The 19,343-nt window shown below is 41.5% G+C and overlaps 2 protein-coding genes across 4 annotated transcripts in view; one reads left to right on the top strand and one right to left on the bottom strand.

Annotated features, from left to right (window-relative positions):
* Positions 1-11,608, bottom strand: part of MOSMO (modulator of smoothened) — a 31,273-nt gene extending 19,665 nt beyond the window's left edge. Inside the window, exon 1 of the mRNA XM_084536618.1 lies at positions 11,337-11,608. Within this exon, the coding sequence (XP_084392744.1) occupies positions 11,337-11,442 (106 nt within the window). The 5' untranslated portion in view covers positions 11,443-11,608. The remainder of the gene's footprint in view (positions 1-11,336) is intronic.
* A 161-nt stretch (positions 11,609-11,769) lies between these two features.
* On the top strand, positions 11,770-18,956 carry PDZD9 (PDZ domain containing 9). Of its 3 annotated transcripts, none has more exons than XM_084536629.1 (7): positions 11,770-12,095; positions 12,211-12,286; positions 13,224-13,346; positions 14,990-15,110; positions 15,549-15,725; positions 17,251-17,446; positions 18,572-18,956. In XM_084536629.1, the coding sequence occupies exons 4-7, from the start codon at positions 14,999-15,001 to the stop codon at positions 18,888-18,890; spliced, it is 804 nt and encodes a 267-aa protein (XP_084392755.1). In that variant the 5' UTR covers positions 11,770-12,095; positions 12,211-12,286; positions 13,224-13,346; positions 14,990-14,998; the 3' UTR covers positions 18,891-18,956. The 3 variants fall into 3 exon arrangements, with proteins under 3 accessions (XP_084392755.1, XP_084392753.1, XP_084392754.1); XM_084536627.1 differs by having other exon boundaries at positions 11,857-12,095; positions 12,208-12,286; XM_084536628.1 differs by lacking the exon at positions 11,770-12,095 and having other exon boundaries at positions 12,187-12,286.
* The last annotated feature ends 387 nt before the right edge of the window (positions 18,957-19,343 follow it).

The raw sequence follows: 19,343 nt of genomic DNA on the forward strand, positions 1-19,343 counted from the left end.
GAACAGCGTTATATTTGGCCTGGAACCCAATCCCTCTCCTCCAGCACGCCTCGCAGTCCTACCCAGCCTCCTCAGAGCCCTCTGAAGCGGCGCGGGCAGGCAGCTGAGCTGGGGGCTCCCCGAGGCCGGCCAGCACTCAGAAGAGCCAGCAGCAGGCAGTGGCCAGGCTGGCTCCGTAACAGCAGCATCAGCCACGGGGCAGCACCACAGCCAGCACAGGAATTCTCAGTCAGCACTTCCTAGGGGATCACCTCCCACACTGGTGTCTTACACTGACCTTGTGTCTTACACAGACTCAGATGTCCATGTGGATCAGGCCAGATGTACCACAACCCCCAAATCACACCAAGTAAACCACCCCATTGTTCTCTCTTTCCTTATTCAAGAAGGAGGAACATCTGTCAACCTTCCTGTTCACAACCTAAAGCAATTTCACTGGCCTTGTGACAAGGGCATCCAAGGGGAGGATGAAAAATCAAGTTCTGGCCCTGCCCTCAAGACCACACATTTTAAGAAGTGAAAACTGGGAGGAAAAAGGATCATTTTCCTGTCAGCCATAGCTGCTGCTGATCTCAGCTCATGTCAGACAAGCTCTGAGAACACCCACTGGTCTGGCTCCTGCATGGTCTGACGAGCCTCCCCGTAGTGTAAGGTGAAAAGAGAAGTGTTGAAACTTATTTGCAAATTTTAGGTGTCTGCTCCTCAGAGGTTACAGGTCCAATGAAGAACATCTCCAATGTAGAATTTATTCTCTATAAGTAAAGCCTCGTGCTGAAAGACAGACTGACACACAGCTTAAATCCATACAATCTATCCTCAAGGACAGCCAGCAGTTTTCTAGCTGATAAACATTTTAAGCACTCCTAATTTAAAGGGTAGCTTTAACTTCTCTGGCAAATAAAAAAAAAGCTTATTTTGTAGTAAAAATTCTCAAATTTAGGCATTTCCTCATTGCTCCCATCAGAACAGAAACATTAAGAACAGTGGAGAACAGGAAGGCAGGAAGCATAGGCAGGATTTACCCCATAAGTTATGTTTTTCTTTATCCATTTTCCTATGGGAAGTCCTTGTTTTTAGAAACCTGCTGAATTTAAGGCTGGATTATTTAGGCAATTCGCGCGTGTTGTCTGTGTGGTGATAACAATTTCCCTTATCACAGATCATCATCTACAAATATAGACTGGAAGAGCCTGGAGACTTTCTTGGATAGGATAAGAGAAGACAGACTACTTCTGAACAGTTCACCTTGCACTTGACTGAGATAAAATGTGAGCCTCTGAACAGCAGGGCTCAGTCCCTTCTGAACAAGTGGGACTACTCTTAAAAAGCAATCAGATATTATATTGTGCTCCAAAAAGCCTATCTGCTCACATATGTTTATACAGTTGTTACGCTGCCATTCTGAAACAGAAGCCTCTCTAATTTTAGATTCAATGTAAGCAGGCAAGAAATGCTCTATCCTTATCATTAACTTCATCTTACCAAACACACAGAGCATTTAGTTCAGATTACATTGGGCATGTGTCAACAGACTTCTGTTTGTAAAAGAGCAGCTACTGCTTCTAGCTTTTACTCTACTTCACCCTTTTCACCCCTATTTCACATTTTTTCATGTATTAAGCTTCAGGGTGCTTTTTGTAATTGCTGAATAATCCAATAGTATTCCACTGAAGATTTTGAGGCCACATTAGAAATCCTTGGCCAATCGATCTTTCCAGGTTTCCTGCACAATCTCAATTCAGTTTTAAAACCATGTAACAAGTGTGGGTTTAAAAAACAAAGTGAAACATGCTTCTTCCCACCTGAGTTTTTGCAGTGAAGAACTACATCATTAACATATGAATTTAGGTGCATGATTAGTTTCAGAATGGAATTCAACCTAAGGAAAAAAAGGTTTTCCTTCACCCTTGTGGCTTCTCTTCCCCCACAGCATGCTACGCCTACAGCTCCTTGTATTAACAGGCGCAGAAGCTGCAGTGCATTTTCTCCTGTGTAAGAACAGCGATCAGATTCCTCCACTGTGGCAATTTTGGAGCTGATGCTTCCACTACCACAGACTATGGGAATAAATTTGGTTGCTATGTGTGCTTTGGAAAAAATGAAAAAGGTAGCTCTAAATGCTGCAATTTAGAATATTTCTATTCTGTACAGAGAAGACTGAACAGAACAGTAAAAGCTTTGGGGATGCAAGCTAAAAAAATATTTGCAAATCAAACAAGTTGCTTTCTGTACAAAAGTCAGCTTTCAGGAAGCTTGAGGTCCATGACAACCTCTTATTTCCATTGTTTTCACTTGCATTTGGAATAAGGATGTCACAATTAAAGGCTGCATGTTTGACACATTAAGCTCACACTGACAAAGTTACAGATAAAATTGTTCCCCCTTGTACATTTGCTGTGCCTATCAAGGAGATCAAAGTCCACCTCACTTCAGATGTTTACAAAGATTATTACTGCAGAAAGCAAACCATTCCATTTAAATATCTAAATAACATTAGCATGTGTGCCATCAGTTAGAAAAGCGTAAAAATAACCTAGACTCAAAACAATTGTTTTGATGTTCTCACAGCAAAGCAGTTCTGAGGAACACTAGACAACCAGCTTGTCCCATTCTTTGTTATTCTGATCCCGTAACTACTCCCTAAAATACAACTAAATTACATGACTGGGGAGCAGGATGATAGCGGTAGGAGAGCAGGCAAGCTTCAAATCCAGATCCATAGCTAGTGTCATAAGTAAACAGTGTCCCCAAGTCTACTCTTTGTCATCAACAGTAATTAAATTAAGAAACAGACGTGCACAAATCTGTAAAAACAAGAATGTCATTTAGTTTTTCTAACAAAGTTGCTAAGGTGACCAGTTTTTTGGAGGGGCTCTTTCTAAAATGGGATTATTCCTTTTTTCATAAAATAATATTTTTACGACACCCAGTACTATTTTTCCCCTTCTCAAGCCTCACTGTTTCTTGGGACTATCCATACATTACTTTAAGTTATGCTGTAACATTAAAGTATAATCCTATGCCACAAGGTTCTGCAAGGTTATGAAGAACCTACTGATTATCTATCTATAAATTATCCCTTGTAGGAGACTAAAATTATCATTGATGTTCCAGCTATCCAGTACGATGTTCCAGTAGTATCACTTCTGTTGCTCTAAAACATTATTTGCTACTTGTGAAGGATTTTCAGAAATTCTTTAGGAACAAATCTTACTGCAAGCGTGCAAGCCTCATGCTCCTGCACGCATTAAATTGGTTAGAAATAAGTTAAACTTAAAACTAGCTTGGATTTCCTCTTTTAGGAAGCCTGCATGTTAAAGGGCACTGCTTATTTTCACAAAAACAGCAACAGCTTCTTTCCAAGACATACCAGAACAGCTAACTTTATGGCAGTCCAGGAGGATAACTGTGGTTCCAACCTGTAGATATAGCCAGTAAGCATCAGCTGGTGTAACACCATTTTGAAAACAAACATCTTTCAGTTCTTACTGAATTTGCATGTCAGATTTTGTCAGTTCACTTCCCACAAGCCACTACTTCTCAATGGCCACTCCACTGGTTTAAGCCAAGCGCAAAGCTGAGCCCTGCAGCGTCATGGATGAGAATGAAAGACCCCTGGTCTTCTGACACACTGTCAGGAGGGGAACTGGCTTCGTCTCAGGAGCGAAGGCCACGCTGGTTATTTGGTTTCCATTACAAGTGCTTCCACTGAAATTTCTGCATTTTTTTTTTTTCTTAAAATAATCAACACTTCTTGTGTATCACAGGCTGCCAAGAGCTGGAAGCAGTCACAGCAAGAGAAGAGGAAACCAGGCAAGAAGAAAACGTGGGCAATGACTGGAGAGCAACAAAACAGAAAACACAGGGATGAGAAAGCTATAAACAGGGAAGTCAACTCAATGATGAGCACTACAAAGGTAAACAACTTGACTTTACTGCCTAAGAACACCGTAACTGATTAGTTTTTTTTGGAAACACCTAGCTCAGAGACAGCTCAACCCTACTAATGTAACGCCCCAGTATCCACACAAAGAATGGCTTGTGGTCAAGTTCAAGGCATAACGTGAGATGTATTCAACTGGAAAAATATTTAAACTTAAGTGGATTATTAGCCATTACACCTTGAGAAACTGTCATCCTTAATAATCCCAAAGTGCTTTGGGAACTCCAGCACAGAACTGCACCTACGGTGAGGCTCCTGGGTAGCAGCCAGCTGTTGCTTATCACACAGCATTGCACAGATAGGAAATGATGGCCTCTAATATTGCAGTAGCTCCCTGGGAAGCTTTAGATGCCAACACAAGGGAACATTTCAGTTCATCCCAAGGATGTAGACATAATCGACTATGTCTTGCTCGAAGAGAGGAAGCAACTCTAGATGCTCTAAAATTCTGAACCTCTGACTAGTGTTTCAGTGTGCTAGTGCTTCATATTTGATTAGCTTGCCTGGCAGACAAACCATCAGACCACGCTCCCTAAGGTACCTGAGAACGCCCAACCTCTTGCTATCAATCCTACTTACAAGATTTAAAAAACATATACAAACACGATAATGCATAAATAGGAAATATAATGCAATAAAATAGGAAGAAGCCAAGAACTTCACCTTCAGAAAGGCTCTAACCTACAGCTTATTTCCATATCAATTCATACAGAATTAGATAAATTTAAGTGTTTTGCCACCCAAATGCTCTAGCACGTTTTCCCTCTCCTTAAAACAGGCACGTACCCTGCACAGATCCTCTTCTTGGCCATATCTCCATTTTTTTTTCTGATCTGTGTATATCTCCATCAGTCAGAGGCTTGGGAAAGAGAAGTGAGATTGAGAAGGGCAGCTGGAGCACACAACAGGGGACTGCAGCAAAGTTACCATTGAAATTGATCTTTCACGAAGATGGTGAAAGGCCTGGAGGGGAAGACGTACGAGGAACGGCTGAGGTCACTGGGCCTGTTCAGCCTGGAGAAGAGGAGGCTGAGGGGAGACCTCATCACAGTCTACAACTTCCTCGTAAGGGGTTGTCAAGAGGCAGGAGACCTTTTCTCCATTAACACTAGTGACAGGACCCGCAGGAACAGGGTTAAGCTGAGGCAGGGGAAATTTAGGCTGGACGTCAGGAGGGGGTTCTTCACAGAGAGGGTGGTTGCACACTGGAACAGGCTCCCCAGGGAAGTGGTCACTGCACCGAGCCTGTCTGAATTTAAGAAGAGATTGGACTGTGAACTTAGGCACATGGTCTGAACTTTTGGGTAGACCTGTGCGGTGTCAAGAGTTGGACTTGATGATCCTTAAGGGTCCCTTCCAACTCAGGATATTCTATGATTCTATGAAATTTTTTCCCCCACATATAGTTCCCAATAAAAAGAGATGATATCCATTAATAAATTTGTAGGCACTGTAAACTACAATAACAACTTTTAATTAAGCAATAATAAATTTATTTTAAAATTTGAAGTTTCATAAACCATGAATTTGTAATAATTTACCACTCCCATATTACTTTGTACAAGAATTAAAAACAGCCTCCATATCGTATTTGTTCCACCATACTACAAATGCCATTTTCTATTTAATTCTAAAGCAGAAAGCAGCATTTAACCTCCACAAAGGTTAATACTCTTCCTTATCCATGAATTATTCTGGTTACATTTTTTTCTGAAATATGCAGATGTCAACAAATTCTGGAAAAGGATACTAGATCCAGGTGGAGAAGAACTCCTGCATAAGGTGTAGATCCTAAATACCATACTACATCAGGCAAGAAAAGTTAGTTCTCTCTAGTTCATTTCAAGACAATTAAAAAAAGAGAATGGAAAAAGTTGAGCTTGTGAGATACGTATTAAAAAAATGTAGGTCAGGCTTAGAAGTTTGACCTACTGATCTTTGCTTTGGCAGAAGTACAAATTGAGTTTACATAATGCTACTCGCATCTAAGTGCTGGCTGGGAACTAAATGATACAAATGTTTTTAATAAGCCTAAGTCTTTAACAGGATTCCATTTTTCAGATTTCAAACAGTTTTAAATCCTTATTTTGTGGTACAAAAAGAGTCAAAGCTTTGCTGATAGTGCTCACAGGCATTTCTGAGATAAAGAATACCACCTCAGTTTTACTGAGGAAAGAATTGCAGCACTACCACGACAACTTTCCAACATCCAAAGTCAGTCATGCCAGCTGCTAGATTTGAAAGGAAAATACACATTATTGGCTCCCAGATCTGCACTCCACAAATTATGTTTTTTTCAGCACTAGAGGAATTCCACAGGATTTGGTGACACACAAACTAACGGTTTTGTATGTTCAGACACTACAGAGAAAACAGAACGTTCACCTAACAGACAGAGTTAATTTGTATTTGTTAAAATGCAAATGTAAAACATCAGTTCCTCCATGGACAAAACCAACCAGATCTCTTCATCCCGGCCCTGGCAAGCTCAAATAACCAGGCTGACACAGCTCTCTTTCAGGAGATTCTTCCTACACATAAAACAGTTCCATATGTTTAAATGTTGAGCAAGCACAACATTAATTCATTACAACAATGCCTTGCTATTAATTTTTCTCGTGCCCTAAGGCTTGGTCAGTTGCAGAACCCAAACACAATTCAAGCCCTCTGCTTTGTCAGATTTTTACATCCACTTGAAAAACATCTAGAGACATGGAATGGAAATGTTAAGGACAGCACCACACTCCCAGCGGAGGCACATCTACTATCAGGCTGCTCTTGTCTTCAGACCATTTGGTTTCTACATTCTTTACCAGGCCTTACCAGTTCTTATTCGGTTTTGTTTGTGGTTTTTAGAGGCACTGGCAGCATCGCTAAACCGCAAGCACTGGTAGCAGTGCCTACATCTTATGGCAGGTCCTGATTCCCTCGCTGCCCAGATCAGAAACATACCACAGAGCACCACCTCTCCGCCTCTGCCTCCTGCACTAACGCCTGGGACACCTAAAGGCAAGTGTATTATTGGAAATTATATTCCAGAACCTGACTTCAAACACCTCTGATGTTCACAACGGCTTTGCAGATTGCTTTTTAGTAGTTGCCTATTTCTAAGCCATGACAGCATGTAACTCTTCATTCTCTGTATCATCAGAGCATTCTTCCATATTTGCAGTACACATCCCAAACAAGTCAGTGAAGGGCAAATAACTTGTCACAGTGACTGCGTGGTATGGTGCAAAAGAATCAGAAAAAAGGCATTTCAAGGAATTACGTCCTATCACGCCACATCATTTTCTGTTAAGAGATGGGACAAGCATGTTGTGGCTTGAGTATATTGCAAGGTATTTAACAGATGATCACCACAACCCTTCTGAGAAGTCAGTTACACATAAATCAAAGAAAACAAAGCAGTATCTACTTCAGCACATACCACAGTAATTGCTCTGTGGTACAGTTCCTCCACAGAGCAGCACGACACATTACCAGGTTCTCAGCACAGACCCTGAAGGGCCATACTGATTTTTAAATATCTTATCGCTACATTTTCCAGCAGACAACTGCTGTTAGAACAATGATACCAGCTGGAACTCAAGTTTGTACCCTTTTTAAGTTGTTGATGCTTTATTTAGCAATACCGGTTGACTCAAGTACCTTCATGTGGCCTTGGGCTTGTTTCATGCATAGCCAGAGCTCCAATTAGAGAAAAAACATTTCCATAGCAGTTTGATCTGAAGCCCAGCAGGAGCTGAAAATCACTGCCAGGTCATATCACCTGCAATACCTCATAAGCTGATCCCAACAAAGCAACTGTTTGAAGTGTGGGGAGAAATTCCTCAGGAGGAGGTATCAAAAGTGGTGTAATAACACTGAACGGCAATCATCTCCTACATGGGGTTAGAGCACTTACTGCACAAGAGGAGCGAGTTAATGCCTCATTAACTGCGGAGTTTCCATTGGGCATAGCTTGCTCCGTGGATGCCGCTGACTCTGGATTCATACCTCACAAATAACACCGCAACCGAGTATTCAAAACCAAGAGTTACACAGAACATTTTTGGAAGATACACAGAAAGTCAGCATTTGTAAATGAAACAGAGACAAGTGAAAGCCACAACTTACTGTCATACTGTTACCACCCAGCATGCTACAGAAAACTACAGGACTTAAGTATTTGCTTTAGAAGCATCCACCAGAATTTAGCACCCTTAAATTCTGACACTGTTTTATTTAATGACTGCTACAGCAAAGGTACATTTTGTACTATAAATTGGAATCAAATGCACAATCACGCTACACAGAAAGGGATGACTAAGTCACATAAACAAATGGATAGCTTAACTTTCTGAAGGAGGATTTTGTTTGATTAAATTCCTTCAAATTATTTGATCTATTTTAAAAGCATTTCAAATCAACCCCCCACATGTACAGCTTTTAACATGTCTAACTTGAACCATACGTGCTATTCATATCCTTTTACCTATAAAGGGATCAAGTGCTGATGCTAGAATAACTTGTATCCCCCTTCCTCCCCTACTGAAGGCAAAATATCAAAATCATTAAAGAGCATCCCACACAAAAAGGGAACATATGGAGATAAAACTATCAGCTTTTGAAATTCATTGCTGAAGTATACAGATACAAGAGCAAAATTAATTACTACTGAAATCAGTGGGAGTTTTGGCACTGACTTAACTTAAAGCCAACTCTGCCCTTACTTCTTGCACAGAGCATCAGGTCAGCAAGAAAAGGATGCCTGTGCAAGAAGACCAAGGTTTCCACATGGGAGTTGTCAGTACTCTGTGCCTGTGCTAAACCTCACTGAGAACTCTGAAATTTCATTTCCATCTTTCCTTTACAATCTTAAAGAAATACTTGAAGCCACTTGAAGGAACAAGTCTTTCAAAAATACATAGAGAAAGAGCACCAAATGAAGGCTTGGACACACATCCAGGAAGGTGTATTTCCTCTCTGGCCTAACGATAGATAAGCATCTGAAACCTTCAGTGCTCTCAGTTGTACTCAATCCTCATAATTACAACACTGGAGAGGAATTTATACAGACAACATTTTTCAACTGACTACAAAGCTTTTTCTTAAGAGTAAGATTTAGGAGACAAATCAGCCCTGGTCTCTGCATAACATAGGCTCCTTAAAACAAAATACTTAATCTAGATTTACCATAAAAGTATTAAAGCAGAAAATCAGTATTTCCACTGGAGTAAGATGTACATGCTGTTTAGCATTTGAATCAGAGTAGATTTTTTTTTTTTTTTTTTTTAACCTGAGACATAAGCCCAGGTTTCCAATCTTAATGGCTGTAAACAGCTCCAAACAAGCTGATGCAGTGCTGTCAGCCCGGATTTGCCAGACCTCTGCTACATGCAACACTCAAAGAGCTGCAGTACCGAGCAGCCCAGGCTGCTTCACGCTGCCTTTCAGAACTCCGAGGATAGCATTACTCTCCTTTCTCCTTGGCACTAGGCTGACTTGTAGAAGCAGACTCTAGAATTATTCCCGTAGGAGATGAACCCAGGGATACAGAGGTTAAGTAAAGAAATAGTTTCTTTCACCAGCTGAGAGCACAACGCTTCAAAACAGTACTTAGCTGTACGGATGGAAGTCGGAGGGACTGAATGCAGTTCAAGTGTGGTATTCTGCTAAGTGTCCCTGGATCTCGCTAGCAGCTGCGACAGGGTTTACGGTCAGGGCAGCGTCTTCCTGGGCCCTCCTTCACAGCAGCCTCTGGCTACTGAATGGCACTCAGAAACATTCCCCTCGTAAATCAATACTACAGTGTTTACTACAGGAAGTCCTTGATTCAATGGGCATCCCTGCACTTCCTTGCTTTGCCGTTTGGGCAGAAGGCTCATTTGCAAAGCTCTAAGTACCAGGAATAAACATTTACATTGCTTTTAACCTGCAGTCTCATGATAGAGGGCATCAAATCCCACATCAATAAAAATCTACAAAATGGTCATTAAGGAAGCAGTCATATGACAGCTAGCTCTCCTCTGTGACTTTTAAAAGCCATCAGCTTGTTTGGCTTCAAAACACATCAAAAGAGCCAGTCTTAGGTCCATCAAAACATGATTTAAAAAGTCAAGTGCTTCAAAAAAATCCCTACTGATTTTGTGTTTGCCAGCTTAATTAAAACCAAAACTTCTTTGTACCCCTAAAAGCAGTATGGGATAGGAATGGCACATGATTCTCAAGTAATCATCCATCAAGTGACTCAGAATTAGTGATTTCTGGGAACAATACATCAAGAAGCTATTTTTGTTTTATGAGTAGATATTAAACAGTTTTCTTTAACAAATATATAAGTGGCCTGTACTTAGCTCCCCGAAGACCTTTTTTCTCCTCCCCATGAGCAATTCCTTCAAAACAGTTTTTATTATCTCACTTCTGTACAGGCCGAGAGAATCCAACATTTTCAACACTGCATAGGGTCTATCAACAAGAGGAATGACTTAAGACAGATGTATTTAAACATTTCAAATGATGATTATTTTATTTGACTTTAGGCCCCTAAGGAAGGGCTCCTTGCTGCAGCACTGCTGCTAGGTGGACCTGTAAGAGGAAAGAACCAACTACTTTATGTAGCCATAGGCAGAAAGATCACCAGAATTAGGTATAGGGAGGAGTGAAAGCATCTAGGGAGATCCTGAATGCCGAACTTTGGGAAGGGAAGGGACTCGTTCCTCTTCTCCAGACCAGGCAGGGAAAGCCAGGTTCTGTCCTAGGCAACTAGAAGCTGGTCAAGCAAGTCACAAAGATGAAGAACGCCTGGTCAGAGGGAATGCCCAGTCACCTGTCTCTAGCTGCCAACGTTTTAAATATGCTACTTCATCAGAAGAAAGGCAATACAACCCCACTGAAAACAGCTCCGTCCTCTCATGGACAACAAACATCAGGCAAGATGCAAGACGGAGGGAGAAAGTCTCTAAAGCCCTCTGTAAGAATTTACCACAGAGAGCTTTACCCCAGCACCCTTTTTCCCTTCACCTGCGGTTTGCCTGGAGATCAGAAGCGTAAAGCCAGCTTGACGTGCAGCACACCAGCCTGCTTTGCCTCCCTGACGAGGGCACCGGGCTCCTCGCGGGCAGGACGGCCAGGAGCGGCTCCCCTCCGGCACCACGCGTGCCCTCCCCGCGGGCTGCGCTGCTGGCAGCCACCAGCAGGACGAGCAGAGCCCCGCTCTTCAGGGAGCGCAACGCCGGGCTCCAAACTAACGCCGGGCGAGCTGCAGGCTCAGAAGCTGGCAGAAGCCAGCCGGCACGGCACGTCCTGCGCGGGGTTTGCGCCTCCCCGCACCGGGCACGGCAGCAGGACCCGACCCGCCGCTCCCAGAGGACCGGGCACCGGCAGCCCCCAGCCCCCGGCGCCCCCTCACCCGCGGACTCCCCGGTGTTGATCCAGTCGGGGTTGGCCAGGCTGGCGATGGCGAAGATGTCGGCGGCCAGGAAGAGGCATCCTGAGATGATGGTCAGTTTGTCCATCTCCGGCGGCTCCCGGCTCCGCCCGGCTCCCCCCCGCAGCGGGCCCGGGCCGGGGGCGCCTCACAGCCGCGGCTCCATGGGCCCCGCGCTCCCCGCGGCTGCGGCGCCACGAACGGGGCCCCCGGGCCGAGCCGGAAGCGAACCCGGCGGGCGGGGGGGGGCTGGCGGCTGCTCCGGAAGGGAACCCCCCCCGCCTTCGGGCCGCGCCGGGCCGGGCGGGGCTCACCGGGGAGGCGGGGCTTCGCCTGGGGGCGGGGCCTGCCGCGGCCATACCGGGAGCGGCGATGGGGGAGGGGAGTGGCCTCGGGGGTGGGCGTGGCCTGTCCCGGGCTGCTGCCTGAGGCGCGGCCCACGCCCCGAGGGGGCCGTGTCCTGAGGCGCCCCAATATCCCCCGATGCTCTCCAGTCCCCCCCAGTTTGTTTTTCACTTTTCAGCCCGTCCTTTTTCCTGCCCCGAGCCGAAATTGCTGTCCCTGTACTGGGTTGAGGAAAAAGAACTAACTAATCTTGTCCAGAACTCGTTTAAATACCTCAGCTTTTCATGACAGGCTTCTCTGTGGGTTAACCCATACCGGAGAGGGAAATGCTTGGAGGCAATAAAGGATGCCCCAAACGTGGGGAGGCAGCCCAGCTTCGGTCACAGTGACTGCCTGGTTGGTATTCTGAGTGGCATGGCAATATGAAACAATGGGCATTTATCAGACAGCCCCCACATCCACAGGTGCTTATAAAATACCTGATTGCAGTAATGTTTTCTCCTGCCAGCAGCAAACACCCACCTGTTCATACAGAGGAGTGGAACTGGACGTATACGAAAGTCTGAACTGACCCAGAAGCCAAGCAGGCGACTGTGCTGTTTGTTTTTGTCTCTAATGCAGATGGAACGCTGTACCAACAAAAAGGAGATGTTAGGAAAGTAAACTTAAAGTGTTCAACAGCAATCAGTGAGCCTTACTATTTGGAGGACAATACTTGTATTTATTCTCCTAGCCTTGACAGATTTTCATAAGGGTGGAGAACATAATAGGGCTTTTGATGAAAACCAGCTGAAATTGTTTCCTTCTAACAGGGAACAATTGGTGTGTGGCAGAAGAGGGAGAACTGAGATTTCGTTTAGAATACTTTAAAATCACATTGCACTAACAATGGGAATCCAGCAGTCTTGAAAAGAAGTTATTTCCAAGAATCATCTGTAACTATCCTTTAGTTAAACCAGCTTTAAATGGTGTTTAAATAATTTCAGTGCAAGCATTATGTAAAAGTCTGCCTCAAAATTAGTTTATCATTAAATAACTCAGCTTCACGGCAAAGGGAGTAAAGGAAGGAGGGGTAGAGAGGACACAGAAAAGGATGATTTATTTCACTGGCTTCTGACACACAAATCTGAAGTCAGAAATAGTGACAGAATACAGTCTTCATACCTTGCAGACTGTGTGGTCAGTTACTTAATTTTTCTCAGGTGTATTCAGAGGCAAACACATGCCAAAGGATGCTGTGTGAAGTACACAGATTCTCTGGGAAGTCTTGAGGCCCCGTGCAGGGTTGAGATAGTGACAGACAGGCAACCTAAGTTGCCTTGAGTAACTCCTCCAGACTGCAGCAGCCCCCTGGGTGCAGCCACATCCTTGGCTCATGCCACATGTCCCTGTGCTTGCGTCTCTGGCCAGCAGACTCCTGCTCACCCATTGCAGGGGGCTTGGAATCTGCCCGCCCCAGCATTCTGAGCAGTTAGTGGGCGTTGTGGTGGCCTCCTTGTCTGCCGGTACGCTTTTCCTCTACAGGTCATCATGGAGGCATAGTGCATTTCCAAGAGGCTCACTGAAGACATGCCTGCCCAGTGACTTCAACTGCATAGAAACATCTCTGCCTGGATTCAACAGAACATAAACAGTCTTGGGCTACAGGTGGGGATGAAACTAAGGATGTTTCAATCTCTCTCTGTTTCTTTTTCCTCTTCATTTCCAACTCCTTAATCCTGCCTTGATACTGTTCTTCCAGTCCTAAATTTCAGTTGTCTGAATCTTCTGTCAGTCCTCCTAGCAGTCCTTCTATCAGTTTATCTCCTTCACAGAGTCCCATTGCCCCACATTTTCATAGTATCAAGAGATATTCCTGCTCTTGAGGTTGAGTATTTGAAGTGGAATCATAGGCAAATGACAAAAGGAAATGAAAACTCTTCAGCAGAAGAGGGCTGGATAAGATCCTGTGCTACTGCCTGCAGAAACTGCAGAATTTAAGGATGACCTTGAAGAAAATCAGTACAATGTTAGGGGAACTGTAATGTAAATTCTGTGACAGAACAATGACTAAATCCAGATAATTCCCATAGAGACTAAGTAGACTGATACTGTGTATGGTTAAAGGAAGAAAAGTCTGAAAGTGAATTCACAGCCTTGTCTTTAAATGTTTTGTGGGCTTTGAATTAGACACAGCTTTTATGGCTTTAAAACTATTATGCCCAGCAAGATAACTTACATGAAAATAAACTTAAAATCAGGATTCTGGCTTCATATTAGAGTTACCTGGATTTGTTACTAGCATTTTTTTTTACCCAGTGGTGATCATTTGCAGACCTACAACTCTTCAAGAACTTTAATAGAATTTGCTGAAAAGTTGTGGATAGAAATTGATATAAAGCAGCCCTGCATCCTAATATCATCTGTTTACCTTCATTGGCCTAGGAGTTAAGTACTCATCCTGGAAGCAGGAAATGAGCATTCAGTTCCCCCTTCTGGCTGAAGGAGGCTGAAACACATTTATTGAAGAGAGCAAGAACACCCTGGGAAAGGCTTAAATCCCTTCCATTAATACTGCGCCACTTTACATAAATTCCTAAGCTGGTGAAAGAGTATTAGGCCAGACATCTGACATCTCAGAATTTTGAGACTGTGTTCCAGTGTCACTGTTCCTTTGCTTTTCTTAAGCAGCCGTGAAAATTAAATACTTCATTCAAATCAGATGTAGTACTCTGCTCATCAACAACAAAAATCCTGCATTTGTCATGGGGAAGGAAAAGAAAATTTGAACTGTTTCTGCTTCCTTCTCTGTTTTTCTGTTCAGCAGCCAAACTGACAAATCACACATTCACATTACTATACTTTTAATCCTAATTTCATATATTCGATGCTGTCAATTAGAGCCTGATCCAAAGATTTACAGAAGACACTGGAAAGGCGATGAAGGTTCCATATTTTACAAAAGAGAAAAATAGTGGGAATTTTCATTAAGTGATTTCAGACAGCTGGAGACAGACATCTCCAGCAGTTCAAGTTATTACCGTAAGAAGTAATATTTAGAGATTACTTAAAACAGAGTATTTTATAACTAATTTTTAACAGAAGATGACTTATTTTAGGAATCTCAAGCATTTGTGTGTAAGTCTTAACTTTTCCTTGTTATTGATGAGGAGAACAGGCTTGAGAGAATGTAGTTTATTACTCTATTATATTTCTTGGTGGAGATGCTAGGATAATGTTGTTTATATTGTATTACCCGTATTATGCATTTTAACGGATAGTGGATGCTCAAGAGTATTTTATTTTTGCAGGTGCTAAATATGGCAATTGCAGTTGCTGCTCTCACGTTGGCAGTAGGGTGTGAAACCAATCTGCTGGAAATTCAGAAATCAATCTCCTCCGTAAATATTGATACGAAAAATTCCATTTTTGGTAAGAAGTCAATCCTTTCTTCAAATTCTTAACAGCTGACAGCTCCTCTGCTCTGTTATTCTGTACCCTGTTCTCTACTTTCTCTGAATATATTAGCCTTTGTAATGAATATTTAAGTAAGAAAAGTATTAGATTTTTTTTCTTGTCAAAAATGTGTGACTTTTAAGAAATAAGTTTCTAAATAAAAAATACTTTCAAGATATTTATTTGCAGAGAGATAGTGTATGGAATAAACTGACTTTTTTGAGTGTTGTCATTATAGCTTTTTGTCAGCTACTCAGCAGGCAATGCTTCTAAGAGAAGCAGTTAAGGATGAGGGACTTAACTGTTTAGACAATCAAGAACAGGTGCAGCTTCTGCTAAATGTCTCCTTAAACATTTTATTGAATAACGATATCACAGTTTAAACTATTCAAATTTTCCCCTCACTTTTCAAAGGACAATCACCAGCACTGGGAAACATTACTCAGCACAGACGGAGTACAGAATTAAGGGCAAATATTAGGACGGGCAAACAAGGATTAGGTCTTATAATCATACAGAATGGACCATACCTCCAGATAATGTGCCTTGTTGAGAAAAGCTCTGCAGCTAAAGATGGAAAGCTGAAACCAGGTAAACCAACCGAACAGTAATATTCAAATTTAACAGCATTAAAATATTGCCATTCTGCATTTGTGCTTCAGGCCTGTCTCTGATTTATCTAGACTTACATAGATCAAAAGAAACTCAATTTAAAAATACAGAGCAAAGAAACTAGCATAAACTGTATAAAGCTCAGTGCCAACACGTCACCATAATGGAATACCTGTGATCTTAAAATAGCTGATAAAGATGACTATTTCATAATCAGATCAAGGTTTAAATCTTTATATTATTCTGCAGATAAAACAGATTTCCTATTCATCAGCAGGTTTGTTCAAAAATAGTTTGTCTATTACCGTTATATAGCAATGAAACTTTAATAATTTCTTTCTTTGTTCAGTGCATTGTTGTTCAAATAATTTCATTCTACAAGTAATGCAAAACTTCCTGAGGGCTGCTTAGTATAGGTGCTTCCTCAGAATACCTTCATGCTGCAAGAGGTTATCCCAACACAAATCTTTAGTGGCCACTGAAGGATATTATTTAGCACAAAACTGAGAGGTGAACTGAAAAGATAGGTAGTGTATCAGACTATAGATGCTGAAGCAGAGGCAAAACTATCTTATGTCTGTAATTCAGAGATAACACTGCTGTGGCAAATCAAAGGTATCAGCATAGTATGGGCAGAAAATCAGAATTCTGGTGTTTAATAGATTATTTCAGTAGTTTCTTGGAGATGTTTTAAAATATATGGACATTTACGGCTATGTATTTTGAAACAAGTAACTCACATGATTTACCTTTCTGATTAAGTGAAGCTGAGAACTTACATACCACTGTTGGTAAAAAGTTTTCTGTTGCTTTTTTGGTATCTGATATCTTGGTATTTGTTCCAGAAATTCTTGTGTGTGCCCCAGTAGAACCAGTATCTTGCATCAAGCTAGAGTGGAGAGAAAGTGTGATGATAATGGAGCAGGAGTAGCAGTTAATGGAAAAAGTAAATGAAAATATGGTTCAAATACAGACATTTGTAACCCAAAAATAGTTAAAGAAAAGAGAGCAGAGGGAGGGAAGCTCCTTGATCTGCCTATTATGGTAGCAGACAGCTCTACTGCTTATTTAAATCCCCTATGTTGCTCTGTTGCAGTTCAATACATGTTTATCGATAACTGCCCCTCTTCACAACAGGTAATGTTACTGATCAGAGAATTCACCATGGTACCTTTGTCTTCCCTAATAAAATACCACAGAAATGCAAGGTAACGCTGAATAGGCAATCTAAAGTATGGTACATTGACTCAGAAACAGCCCAAAGCATGTAACTCAACTGCAGCTTTCCTTAGCGTTGTAAAAAAAGTTCTTGACAGAGCTGTTAAAGAGCTTTTCTTTCACTAAAAAAAGAAAGCAAAAGTAAAGTTGCATCCAGTTGAGGAGCTGCTAAACACGCTTTTAAAAAAAAGTAAAAATATGTCAATTAAGACTATTTTGTAATATGGACAGAAAACCCTTGAAAAAGTCTTTAAAACTGATTGCTGTCAATTTTCTTCCTTGGCAGGTGATGTTCTAATAAAGATTGGACATGCTGATGTTTTAGGATGTACTCTGCAAGAGCTTCGGAAAATCCTGCGCAATATTCCTGTAGGGACTACTCTACAAATCAGGGTTTACAGAAATTTTATTGAAGTACCTCAACACTGGCAGAGTGCAGTTGAATTAATTCCTGAAGCAAAGCTTCCTGTGATGACAGAAGAGTAAGAAACAAGTGTTGTACATAACTAGAATTTCATACCTTGCTTATTATTCTAGCAAGAAAGAGTATTAGCGTTTTAATTTCAGGGGTCTGTAAAGATTTTTACTTTCTCTCATGGAGAATTGTAATTTGAAATATCAAATACCAAGAGAGATGTTTACTTCTGTAGTTTCATTCAAGACAGGGTCAAAATACATATTATTTTAGACATGTCCTTTTCTCCATAGAAACCATAAAAATTCTGGTTGCCAATAATTCCCCTGAAGTCCACGAGGGGACTGTTAGCGTTAGGTCAGAGGTTGGACTCGATGATCTTGAGGTCTCTTCCAACCTAGAAATTCTGTGATTCCGTAATAGCCAAGGATGTAGATGCTTACAAGTAACCAATGATCTCAAGATGGAGGTCTTGCTAGAACCATGTTAAAAGCTAAACTGTTTCTTAATAACTCAAACTACTGACAGCAGCAAGTAACATTAAATTCACTGTGAGGGGAAAAGCACCTATCTTGGGAGAACCACTACATAAATACAGCAGCTTTTAAAACTGTATTGCTCGCAATCCTAAAGGTGGTTCATATAGCAAGTGTAATTAATCTAGATAGGATACATGGCAGTTACTAGTTTTCCTGAGGCACAAAGTTACAATAGAAAACCTCAGAGATAAGGAAAGGAACATAAGTATGAAAAACAGATAATTAGGCTGGAACAGCCTAACAATGAGACAGAGAGGAAGCTCATGCAGCAAAAGGGTTTCTAAAAGATTAAACCTCTAGGCTTATGTTTAAATAAATCAAAGCATTTACTATTCCAAAAGAGCAGGAAAAGGATAGCTTTCTTTTTTGACCAAATGACAGCTTAGCCAGAGTCCAAAAGAAACAGTGTGCAAATGGTAATGGACAATAGTATTACTTTGATATTAGAGCATCTACAGAACTAATGAATTTGTCTCTGGAACAAAAAAAAAAAAAAAAAAAAAAAGTCTTTTGGAGTCTTTCTTGGAGTCATGGAGTCTTTTTTATTTGAAAAAAAAAAAAAAAAAACAAAACAAAACTCCATGATTAGGCAAGGTAACTAAATGACTAAGGGAATTACTACATCTGAGTAATTCCACATTGTATCCTTTCAGCACAAGTGAAGACACTGAGGATGAAGACATTGGGACCAGTAGTGATGATGATACAGACTTGGAAACTTTTCGGTATACATCTTCCCAGTCATCCTGTTCTGAGTTTACTCGTGAATTATCATCAATATACAAGAGTTGGCATGTATCTGATACAATCCAGACACTTACAGAAGGGAGAGACGGTGGATGTGACATTGTTCTTCATAATTATTTTGATGCACTGTGCAATTCTGAGTTTGATGCTAGTGGTGTTGGACCTCCTTCCTATCGGACTGTGGAAAACAGTGAGACCAGTTCCTCTTCTCACTCTTCTGTATAAGACACAACCTGTCTGAAGGAACTTGCCTTTGCTTTGGAATAAAACTTCAAAACTTTGACTTCTTCAGAAGTTGTATTTTTTTTTAATACATGCCTAGACTTCCAAAAACACAGAAGTCCTAGCATATTTAAAATTATATGATAGCTATACAGATCTGTTTTAGCAGTGCCCTCCCACCTCTCAAAGGTGTCTGTCAATGCTAGTTGTGGACACAACACTACAAAACACTGCTACCTCTGCAACTCTATTCATCTGGAACTAGTAATCTCTAAGAAGCTATAATATAGTTATTTTTGAAAGTAAGTTTCTTCATTTATGCAACACAAGGGTGGTGCAGATACAAAGTTCTGCTAGAGCTTTTCCTGTTCCTATACAAGAATACATAGACAACCAGTAATGATTACAAGGTTCATCTGGATCACAAGGATCATTTTTGACATACATATTTTTTAC

Source organism: Aythya ferina, assembly GCF_964211825.1.
Source record: "Aythya ferina genome assembly, chromosome: 15".
NCBI classification, from domain to species: Eukaryota; Metazoa; Chordata; class Aves; order Anseriformes; family Anatidae; genus Aythya; species Aythya ferina.

Coding starts and splice junctions, on each gene's coding strand:
- PDZD9 (XM_084536629.1), top strand. CDS start 14,999: ATGGCAATTGCAGTTGCTGCTCTCACGTTGGCAGTAGGGTGTGAAACC. Junction 15,111..15,548: donor TACGAAAAATTCCATTTTTG/GTAAGAAGTCAA, acceptor CACTTTTCAAAG/GACAATCACCAGCACTGGGA. Junction 15,726..17,250: donor AGATGGAAAGCTGAAACCAG/GTAAACCAACCG, acceptor CTTCCTTGGCAG/GTGATGTTCTAATAAAGATT.